Source organism: Scyliorhinus canicula, chromosome 2 (genome assembly GCF_902713615.1).
Source record: "Scyliorhinus canicula chromosome 2, sScyCan1.1, whole genome shotgun sequence".
In the NCBI taxonomy this organism is placed as follows: Eukaryota; Metazoa; Chordata; class Chondrichthyes; order Carcharhiniformes; family Scyliorhinidae; genus Scyliorhinus; species Scyliorhinus canicula.
Window position 1 is genome coordinate 175,369,561 of NC_052147.1, and position 12,084 is coordinate 175,381,644.

Here is a 12,084-nt window from a genome sequence, read left to right on the forward strand (position 1 = left end):
AGCATCACTCACTTCTTCATCTACCCTGGAAAAGAAACCAAAAGAAAAGCTATTCAATAATGCGCAGAATTCAGCTTGCATTAATTTATGACAATACTTAGGTGTGTTATTGTTCTTAGCTCATTCCATAGTAAATATATTGCTCTGATGCAGGCTTTGGAAATCTACGCTTCTAGATAAATCATCCAAGCTTTGTCCTTCTTCGGCACAAACTGTAAAATACTCTAGGCAAGGGAACAGAATGCCACCTGTGAACTTAAGCCAAAGATTGATCCAGAGCTACCCATTATGTAGGCTATTAACATGCACTGACCAACTACAACTCCAACAGCAAACACTGTAGTTAGAATTTTTTATTTAAAATTTGTCTATTTGGGGATCCTAATGTTGGTCTAAATTGAATAGATTTGGATAAAGAATAAATTTATTTCGAGAATTTCATTGAGATTTCATGGCTGCAGATGCGCCTGTCTATTAGCTGTAAACCATGATCATTCCTCTGTGGGAGGAAGGTGATGAAAAGAGGTTTCCTGTGGTGATCTGAGCTCTCTGTGTCACAATGACATCTGGCAGAAGGCCCATCAGTATAAAGCTTTGCATTATTGCAAGACCAATAAAACAAACTTGCCGGGATTTTAAACAAGCAAAGAGTACTGATTACTCTCAAAATTACAAAATAGGCTCTACATATATAGTCATGGTCTCTCTTCCTTAACATTTCGGACGGCACGGTAGCACACAGTGGTTAGCACTGTTGCTTCACAGCTCCAGGGTCCCAGGTTCAATTCCCGGCTTGGCTCACTGCCTGTGCGGAGTCTGCACGTTCTCCCCGTGTCTGCATGGGTTTTCTCTGGGTGCTCCGGTTTCCTCCCACAGTCCAAAGATATGCAGGTTAGGTGGATTGACAATGCTAAATTACCTTTAATGTCCAAGAAGATGAGGTGGGGTTACTGGGTTACGCGGATAGGGTGGAGTTGTGGACTTAAGTGGGGTGCTGTTTCAAAGGGCCAGGGAGCAGACTCGATGGACTGAATGGCCTCCTTCTGCACTGTAAATTCTATGACAGTCCCAGAAGTAAGCAAATATCATAAGCCAATTTTTTTTAACCATTCATTAATTATTCTCAAAGGCACTGGAGAATCTCATTCCAACTTTGGTCTTAGAACCGAAATGCTTCATGAGTGTGAATTGGAGCTCAGTAGAAGACCAGCACTCTCACATCCGAGTCAGAAGGATAAGAACTCGAGTCCCACTCGAGAGACCTAAAGTAAATCTTAAGCAGAAACTCCAGTTCAGTCCAACATGGTGCTGCACTGTTGGAGATGGTGTTCTTTAACATCCATAATTAGCCATTATCCAAGAAGGCCCATGGATATCTTCTCTGTTCACTGATATTCTGTGTGCCGCTGTCATTCTTCCCGCCGTCCAGTTTCTGTTGTTGTCCCATCCATCCGGTCCTTCTCCAACCTGGCCCATTTTTTTCCCGATATTCCATCTTCTATTATCACCAGTTCCTGACTCAACCCGCCTTTTCTAATGGTCATGTTTTCTCAATTTTCTTCACTTCAGCACAAACCCATGAGATGCTGGGATCTGTTATTCCTGCAGCTCTTCATTCCATCCAGCTGATTCACAGGACCCTTTGCCAGTGCCACATGTCAAAAGCTGTAATAGACCTCCCATCAGCCTTATTCAAGCGTTCAATTCTCACCCCCGTTCAGCGCAATGCTCCAGACCTGGGAATTTGTAGGTTGCTTTTTCAAGAGCAAAGGTTCTTTTTTTTAATATAAATTTTGAGTACCCAATCATTTTTTTTTTCAATTAAGGGGAAATTTAGCTTTGCCAATGCACCCACCCTGCACATCTTTAGGGTTGTGGGGGTGAAACATACACAATCATGGAGAGAATGTGCAAACTCCACACAGACAGTGACCCAGGACTGGGATTCGAACTCGGGTCCTTGGCACCAAACGCAGCAGTGCTAACCACTGTCCCACCGGGCCGCCCTGCAAATATTCTTTTAACAAATTTAAACTGGTCCACTCAGGCGAACATGAATAATTCTATGACATTTCCAATCAGAGCAGAGGACTTCTCCCTGTTGCCCTGGCCAATATTTATCACCAAGCATCATTCCTGAAACAAATCAGTTGGTTAGTTATTTCATCGCTGTTGGGAGTTTTCTGCGCACAAATTGAGGGTCATGAGGGTATATAAAACACTATATAAATACAAGTTCTTCTTTTTTCCTTCACCTATGGTTTCTTGTCAGAAGTTGCTGTTTTCTTCTTTTGTGCTTGCTGCTACTATTGCCATTACTTTAACTGATACATTTTCAGGTAGGTGGAAAATTCAAGGTGCTGGTTCAAAGCAACTTTGTAGTGTTATTTTAGTAATTTAGTTGGTCACTTTGTGTTTTTTGCCAGCTCAAGCAGATGTTTCCTATTAACCAGTTGAGAATTGCTAATGAGTCTTGCTGAAAAGAGCGACATGGTGCCCAAGCTTTTTGTCTTGCACAAACACAAGAATGCCAAATTTCAAACAATCACGATAATTTATGCCACAGAATAAAGGGTGTGGATTGGTTGGTAATTCAACTCTGACTGGCCAAAGTATGACATGGAGAAAGCATCGGGGAACTAAAGTCTCCCCAAGCTCTGAGGTAATTTAAAAAAGGCTTGCGTTGAATGGAGCTCTGCGTATGAATTTATGCCGCTTCTGGTAAGCATAAATGAGCCATGAACTCAACTGACTACCTTAAATTGGTTGTTAGTGTACTATTTGCATACTTGCATTCAGCTACACTAACAGCTAATTTAGGATATTCAGTCGTGCTTGTAACTTGGCTGATTTACAATTGCTGAAGTGCTCTGCAAACACAAGGGACATGTTCAAGCCCTGTGCCTTTTTTGAATTACCTGGGAGCTATTAATTTTTGGTTCCTGTTTATTTTTCCATGGCAATACCTTGGCCATTCAGAATCGACTTGCTAACCAATCAGCATCCCTTTTCTCCCGTGACCATTTGCAATCTGATATTCTTGTATTTGTCGTGGTGAGTGCAAGATGAAAAGCTTGACTGTCTCACTTCGGCAACATTCAAGTTCTGCACTATCAAGCATGATTCAGTTGCTCAGTTTTCTGCTGCTTGCCCATTATTCATTTGAGGTTCTTAAAAATCAAATTGCATTTAGTTCCTAAACTTATTTTAATAAGCTAATTAACTAATTTTTGCCCTTTGTACTTGAGATGCCCTAACAAATGCATATTAGATCCAGTATTTTTAAATATCTGGATAAATGGATTGTCTAATTTTGGATACATTTTGCAATGTCATAATAATAAAAAACTAACATTTTTATGAACTCAATTATGTTTCATCATCGAAAGAGATGTATTTTTCCTCATTACAAATGGTTTTGCAAATGTTGCAATTATCAGGCAAGTATGTGTATGGCTGCTATGAACATTGTTCTAGTATTTAACCAATATTTAGTTCTGATTATTTATCTTCCCGGGGTTCATTCAGAGAAAAGCAGTTTGTTGGGGTAACCAGTTTCGGAGCTAACAAAATCCTGTTGATATGTAGATTTGGTTATTATTGTTTTCCTCCGCCAGCCAGTTCGCCACAAGACGTCTTGTCTTCGGTGATTTCAACCTCCACTCATCTCTATTCTGAATTTACTGCTGTCTTAATCTCTCCCTCCATGTAAACTCTATAACTCCTGTTTACCGTCTCCCCCTTGACCTTGCCATTTCATGTAGCCTTGCTACTCCCATCAGATCTCAGTCACTTCCTTTTATCATGCTTGACCCACATCTCCCTTCCATCTCCCAACCATATTTCCTTCTGTGAGCATCCTTGGAAATATCTATCCCTCAAGTTTCTTACAGCAGCACTTTCAAAATCCTACGTCTTTGGCCCTCCAATCACCACAATATTTTGGCAGCTACTGATTAGCTCAACTGTACCATCACTTCTACTTTTGCCATAGTCCCCACTAAAATCATTACCCCCTCTCATCCTGGCCATTTTCTCTGTTATTGTCCTCATCGCCAGTCCCATAAATCCAGAGGACACCGACTTTAACAAATGGTAGACAACTGGTTTAACCATTCAACTGCTAGATCTGACTGGACCGCCAAAAGCACTATTGGATCCTGCTATTTTCTGCAAAAGCTACTCATTTCATGATCATTCCAGAAACAAAAGTAACCTCAGATTTATTTCTGTACTGCAAACCACCTTCTCAAACTCTGTCCTGACCACCAACAATAAGTGCAAGGAACTAAAATTGTCTTTGTCATTAGTATTGAGGTCATTAAATTGGTTGCCTCATGTCACTGCCTCCCTTTCACTAGCCATCAAACCATAAGTCCTCTGAAGTTGCCCCTTAAAGGTTCCTAGACCTAAACTTAGGTGGTCTTCTAGTTTCCCTTCCAACTCCCCTCATGCCCTGTATGAGTTCACCTAACATAAGATCCAACGCCTGCTCAATTGACCTCATTCAGCATCCCTTCCTGGTCCCCATGCTAGCTGATATTGTTAATGGTACTTCAGGTACTGTTCCTCCCTCCTTCAAAACTGCTGTTATCAATCTGCTCCTCAAAACCAACCCTTGACTCCATTGTCCCTGCAAACTTCTGCCCAATCTCCACCATCTTCTCTATCTTATTTAATTTTTACCTATCTAATTGTAGCCAGAATATCACCTGCAATGGCTTCTCTTGCCGCTCCTGCACTTTTGTTCAACCTCTGATGTCCCCAAGGATCCTCCTATTTCTCATCTGCTTGATACCCCCCTCGATGATGATGTAAAAAAACACGGTTAGTTTCCACTGCACATGGCCAATACCCAGCTCTACCTCAGCAACACCTCCTTGACTCCTCCACTATCGATAAATGAATGGACTGCTTATCTGATATCCAGTAACAGATGAGCAGAAATTTTCTCCAGTAAAATATTATTGGGAGGAGCAAATCCATTGACTTCAGTCCCCACTACAAGCTTAATTTTCTCGCTACCAACCTTATCCATCTCACAGGAAATTGTTTGAGGCTCAGCGACGAACAGCTCCTCAAACATGGTCACAAACATCCCCCACCTTTTCTCAAACTCCCCTGCTGAGCCCCTTAACTTATGCTTTATTCTCTAACCGCAGGAAGTCGTACAGGTTACCCAACCATGCTGCTACCCCTGGTAGCAATCTGAGAGGTGAAGGCCAAGACATTGGCCTCCCTCTTCTCCATGAGCTCCGGCTTCTCTGAAACCCCAAATATCGCCACCAAAGGGTCCGGGTTCACTCCCTCCTCCACTATCCTGGCTAAGACCGCGAACACTCCCGCCCAGAATCTTCCCAATTTTTCACAACTCCAAAGCACGTGCACGTTATTCGCTGGCCCCGGCCTCACCTCTCACACTCATCTGCTACCCCCTGAAAGAACCTACTCATTCTCGCCCGAGTCATATGCACCTTGTGCACCTCCTTAAACTGTATCAGGCTCATTCTGCCTCTAGCAGGGTCCTCGGCACCTTCCCGCCCATACAATGTCAGAGATGATTGTGTCCACTTTCCGAAAAAAGGCCTTTGGTATAAAGATCGCAGCGCAAACTGCAGCGGCGACAGCGGGCACCCCTGCCTCGTACCCCTGTGTAAGTCAAAACATCATGAGCTCATATCATTCGTCCTCACCCTCGCCCTTGGTGCCATACACCGAAAACACACCTATGCCACAAATCTCAGCCTAAACCCAAATCTTCCCAAAACCTCGAACAAGTACCGCCACTCCACCCGATCAAATGCTTTCTCCGCGTTCATAGACACCACCACCTCCGGTCCCAGAGCTCACGACGGATTCATCACCACATTCAACAGCCGTCTTATGTTACTCGCGAGCTGCCTGCCCTTCACGAAGCCTGTTTGATCTTCTGCAACCATCCCCGGGACACAGTCCTCCATCCACCCCGCCAACAACTTAGCCAATACTTTCACATCCGTGTTCAATAGTGATATGGGTCTATACGACCCACATTCCACCAGATTCTTCCCTTTTCTTTGGAATTAGTGTGATTACTGCCTGCTTCATCATCTCCAGCAACTTCCCCTCCTTCAGTGCTTCATTGAACGCCCCCAACAGATGTGGTGCCAGGTCCGCCACAAATTCCTTATAAAATTCTGCCGGGTACCCATCCGGCCCAGGGGCCTTCCCCGACTTCATACCCCTGATACTATCCAGCGCCTCCCTCAGCCCCAGGGGCTCCTCCAACGCCGACCTCTTTGCTTCCTCCACCTCGTCCAGAAACCACCCCATGTCCCCCTCCTCTCCTCTTGGGTCTGCCTCATAAAGTCCCTGGTAATACTCTCTAAATGCCTCATTTATTTTCCCTGGCTCTGACACCACATCCCCAGCCCCAGTCCGGATCTTCAATATTTCTCTGGATTCAGCCTGCCTCCGCAGCTGGTGCGCCAGCATGCGGCTCGCCTTCTCTCCATACTCGTATTGCACTCCTCTTGCCCTATGCAGTTGCCCTGCCGCCCTCCCCGTGTCAGCCTGTCAAATTGCCCCTGCAACTTTTTCCTTCTTGCCAATCCCTCCACGGTGGGCACCCTCAAATAGTTCCTGTCCACCTCCACTATCTTGCTCACTAGACAGTCATGTTTCGCCTTCCTTTCCTTATTCGCACCAACCATAAATGAGATCATTTCTCCCCGGACCACTGCCTTCAGTACTTCCCAAAAACTGCCCCCCGACACCTCCCCTTCTGATTGAACTCCGCAAAATCCCTAATCGCCAACCGCACCTTATCACAGAAACCTCCATCCGCCAGCAACCTCCACCCCGGCCTCGGCTCTCGTCCCGTACTGAACCGAATATCCAGCCAGTGGGGTGCATGGTCCGAGATAACTATCCCCTCATACTCTGCCCCCTCCGCCCCAACCAAAATCTCCCGACTCACTACAAAGTAATCAATCCTCGAATACATCTTATAGATGTGTGAAAAGAAGGAATACTTCCTTCCCCCTGGGTCCTGAAAGTGCCATGGATCCACCAAACCCATCCTCTCCATAAACCCCCCACCCCAGCTCCCTTGCCATTCGTACCCTACCCATCGACCTGGGGCTCGATCTATCCACCCTCGGCTCCAGGACACAGTTAAAATCTCCTACCTTAATCAACTGGTACGTGGCCAAATCTGGGATTGCTGCTAGCAACCCCCTCATAAAACCAAAAATCATCCCAATTTGGAGCATACACATTTACCAACACTACCGGTGTCCCTTCCAATACCCCACTCACAATCACATATCTCCCACCTGGATCCCTCACCTCCTTCGCGCTCATGAATCCCATTTTTATGCTCATTAAAATCGCCACACCACTCGATTTCAAATCAAACCCCGATTGGAAAAACCTGCTCAACCCACCCCTTCCTTAACCTAACCTGATCCTTCGCACGGAGGTGTGTCTCCTGCAAAAAGACAACCCCGCTTTCATGCTCCTGAGGTGCGTGAACACCCACGACCTTTTAATCGGCCCATTTAATTCCCGGGCATTCCACGTTACCAATCTTAGCGGAGGCTTACCCCTCCAGTCACCTCTACCGTCCATCATCTTCCCCACTTAACTTCCACCCCTTTAACTCCACTCCGTACCTAGCCCATCCCAGATGGCCCCTTTCTTCGCCCTTGACTATGTCATCTCTCACCCCCTGCCACGTCGCAGAAACCTCCCCTCCCCCCCGACTTCTCCCCTTCCCCTTCTTCGCCCCCCCCCCATCCCGGCCATCCCTCTTGGCCTTCTCCCCCACCACCTCACTTCTGTTCACCAGCATAACCTGCTAGCTCGGCTGCCCCTGGCCAAAGTCACGTCCTAATGCCCCCCCCCCCCTTTCCACTCCTCAACTCAAAGAAGAAGGCCTCCTGCCGGCCTTACCCTCCCCCACCCAAACAAGGACTTCTCCTGAACTCCAGGTAGCCTTCTTCAAAAGCAAACAAACGGATGTTAAACACAAACTGTCCCATAAAACAGGAGGGGGGGATGGGAACATCCATCCCTGCATAAGCTTTTTACCCCTACAACTCCTTACAATCTCAACATTGAACAGAAACCCCTCCCACAAAAAAAGGCAAAAATCCCCCAATCCCTGCACCCACTTCAAACATGCTCCCGACCATTACATAGTGCCAGCACCCCGGTTCCCAAGCATTGTCCACTCAGTTCTCCTCCAGTTTGTGCTCCTTAATGAAGTCTTCAGCGCATCTGGGGTCTCGAAATAATATTCCCGGCCTCCGAACATCACCCATAATTTCGCCGGGTAGAACACCCCAAACCTGATCTGCCGCCGGTGCAGCACCACCTTGGCCTTGTTGAAACCTGCCCGCCGTTTTACCAACTCGGCTCCGATGTCCTGATAAATCCGGATGTTATTTCCCTCCCAGTCGCAGCTACGCTTCTCCCTGGCCCACCATAAAATTTTCTCTTTCTCCACAAATTTATGGAGTCTCACAATCGCCGCCCGCAGCGGCTCCCCAGCTCTAGGTTTTTGCCTCAGAAACCTATGCACTCCGTCCACATCAGGTGCCTTATCCAGCATCCCTTCTGTTAGCAGTCCCGCTAGCATCCTCGAGATGTACCTCGTGGCACTCGCACCTTCCACTCCTTCAGGCAGGCCCACTATTCTACCTTCTCGAGGCCTCCTCCTGCTCCTCCACCTTTGCCCTCAGCATTTTACAAAGGTCTCCTAGGGGCCCCAGCTCCGCCTCAAGAGACACCACACGATCACTGTGGTCCGAGATCACTCCTTCAATCTCCCATATCTGTGACCCCTGCACCTCCAAACACCTCTGCATCCCCTCCAAAGTACTCTTCAGGGGTGCCATAGTTTCTGCAATGGCCTTTGCATGATCCTCATGCATTTCGTTCCTCTGTTTATGGAATTCCTCCTTGATAAAAGTCATCGGTTCCTGTATCTGGGGCCTTACAGCTTGCCCCTCCCCCAACTGCATGCTGGAAGAGACTGTGAAGCATAAGACTGTTTCAACTTTCCAGCCAAATTTCTCACTGTTTTCTGCCGGGTCCGGTGATCAGAAGATATACCATTCCAGGGGTAAACTACTCCTCTAACATTCACCTACGCCTTTTCATCAAAATTGAACCCGGATCTGGGTAAAATAAAAGCCCTTTTCTGTGACTTTGAACAGGAACAGCCCTTTATGTGACCAATCACTCCATGGTCACAAGCGGACGTCCTCCCATATTCTATCCTCCATAAACTCCAGGCCATCCAAAATTCTACTGCCCATGTCCTAAAAGTCCTGTTCACCCATCAGCCCTCTGCTCACTGACCGAACTAGCTTCAGGTTACTCTATGTCTCGATTTTAAAACTCTGTCCGTTATCAAATCCTTGAAGGAAGATCCTTGCCAATTCCTACCTGTGTTAACCTCCTCCAGCCCCGCAACCCTCCAAGATATTTGTGTTTGTATAATTCTGGCCTCTTGCACATCACTGATTTTAATTGCTCCGCCATTGGAGGCCGTGCCTTCAACTGCCTAGGATCTCAGCTCTGGAACTCGCTCCCTAAACCTCTCCAACTCATCTCTGTACCACTTTTTTCTCCTCATAACCTACCTCGTCGATCAAGCTTTTGCCCATCTTCCCGAATGTCACTTTATATGCCTTGTTGTCAAATTTCCTCCATAATTCTTTAACAGAGCCTCAGGATCGTTTATGATCAGAAGCGCACTTTATTAATCCAAGTTGTGGTTGGGACGAGCTTCAGATCATGACCAAACAAGTACCTCATCGACTGTAATAATAAAATCAAAATGCCGTGGATGCTGAAGGCGCCGGAATGTGGCGACAAGGGGCTTTTCACAGTAACTTCATTGCAGTGTTAATGTAAGCCTACTTGTGACAATAAAGATTATTATTATCTGAAATCCAAACAGAAAGTACTGGAAAGCCTCAGCTGGTTGACAGCAACTCAAAGTTCCAAAGAAGAGTTATATTAGACCCGAAACATGAACTCTGTTTCTCTCTCCACAGATGCTGCCAAGCCTCCTGAGTTTTTCCAGCACTTCCTATCTCACCAACCACCTAGCACCTTGGCTATCTAAAACTGATTATTTTGCCATTTTAATTAAGCTATTTATATGGGGGCAATGTGTGTTCATTTTGTCTTTGCTGAATGTATAAACGTAGCCTTTGCGTTCAAAAACAATCTTGACTAAGCTTACAAAATGACTTGTTACATTTTTTTCAGCTGATCAGATTCCATGGTATATACCTGCCCATGTATGTTGTTGCAAACATTCTGTTAGCATTTGGAAGACAATTAATGCATCTTTATTCTGAAGGTAATGGAAAATTGAATATCTGTAATGCTTTTTTAAGTAGTCAATTTATATGCAAACAAAATAGTCACATGATGCTCCACACAATATAATGCAACATTGATGTGTTGCCGCACACAGAGACAAGAAACTGGTGCAGACTCTTACACTGCTCACTTTGCCACATTTGCTTTGCAGAATGGCAACCGTACTATCTTCTCAATATGGTTTCAAACCATTCTTTAAATTAGTCCAGTGTTCTGACCACTGACATTACAGGATTGATGTCAACTGTAGAGATGCATAGATAACTAGGCTTTTTCTCTTGAAAGAGGGAAAAGGAATGGATGGGCTCTCCATTGTGCACCTTGGCTGACTACAAGGTGGGATGCAAGAGTATGCCAGTAATGGATGGTCTGAAAGTGACCTGCCCATTATTCCATCATGGATACTGGAATGACGTAGCCTGGGAAGGACATAAGAGGACAGCATACTGGAAAAAGGGAGAGAGATGGCGGATTCTGTTCACTTTAATGATAGAACAGTTAAGTCTGATCTTGTGATCCCAGACCAGACCCCAACAGTAGCTAGGATGCTGGACAGAAACCCAAATATTTTAGTTTAATTATGTAAGATTGAGGAAAGGATACCTTGCTCCAGGAGTGATTTCACGCAAAATAGGAATGGGATATGGTATATTGAAACAAACTTTATTACTAACACAGTATTAAAATATTTTTAACATCGCACAAGAAAATATACCCTTAAACAATGCTAATCAATACAGTGACACAATAACCTTTAACTACTATCTTTATTTTCCCTCCAATAACAACAAAGCCATCTCCGGTTACAATCCACTTTTAAATGCAGTTAGCAGACTCCGGAATATTTGCTGTAAAGAGATGCTTGGATACTCCACTTTGAGAAAGTCAAATCTTTTGAAACCAATTGTAAGAAAGACCTGACACCCTGTCAGAATAATGCAGAATCTCTGACTGTATTCTTCAGAAGCCTTCTCTGCTCCCCTACTAGCCACAAACTAACTGGACTGTTTGGAAAGAGACTGCTAGTCTGTCTACAGACCGATCTTTAACTGAACTGAATTGAGAGCAGCTGCTCGTCTTCTGCTCACATCCCAATCTAAAACTGAAACCTCAGCATCTGACAGCTTCAGCCCTTAGCTCCTCCCTTTAGCTGCATCATTTTACTAAACTGAACACAATGTCGCTGATTAACTGCCCTGAAGGGAACCCCCTTAATCTAAATAAAAGTCCAATAGCCCAAATTATAATGCTTTAACTGCACTATCTGGCTCCAGAAAGCCTGGCTGACTCGTAAACCAGGAGTTTTAAAATCACTACAGCAGCAGTCACACGCACACTAACCCAGGCTTTTAACACTTACTGCACTAATACATAAAATACAAAATATCTGAAATTTCAACATTCATCACACTTTTTAAAAAATATTTTTTATTCTCCTTTTTCACATTTTCTTCCAAATTTGCACCCACCAACAATAAACAATAATCAGTAACAAATATGTCAATCCCCATATCAATAACAACAATCCCATCCTCCCACCAAACCCCAAACATTAGCCCGCATGTTCACACAAACAAATGACAAAAAGGAATTGGGGATCACCCATAGTCGCCATTAATTCACACAGCCCCCCTCCCCCCAACCCTCCCACCCACACGCCCCAACTAATGTTCAATGTTATCCAGTTCTTGAAAGTGCATA

The 12,084-nt window shown here is 45.1% G+C and overlaps 1 protein-coding gene across 2 annotated transcripts in view; it reads left to right on the forward strand.

The window, feature by feature from the left end:
- The window catches only part of pgap1 (post-GPI attachment to proteins inositol deacylase 1), a 253,543-nt gene that overhangs the window by 204,270 nt on the left and 37,189 nt on the right, over positions 1 to 12,084 (forward strand). For both annotated transcript variants that reach the window (XM_038789106.1, XM_038789105.1), the window contains exon 20: positions 10,267 to 10,360. In XM_038789106.1, the coding sequence (XP_038645034.1) occupies positions 10,267 to 10,360 (94 nt within the window). The remainder of the gene's footprint in view (positions 1 to 10,266; positions 10,361 to 12,084) is intronic.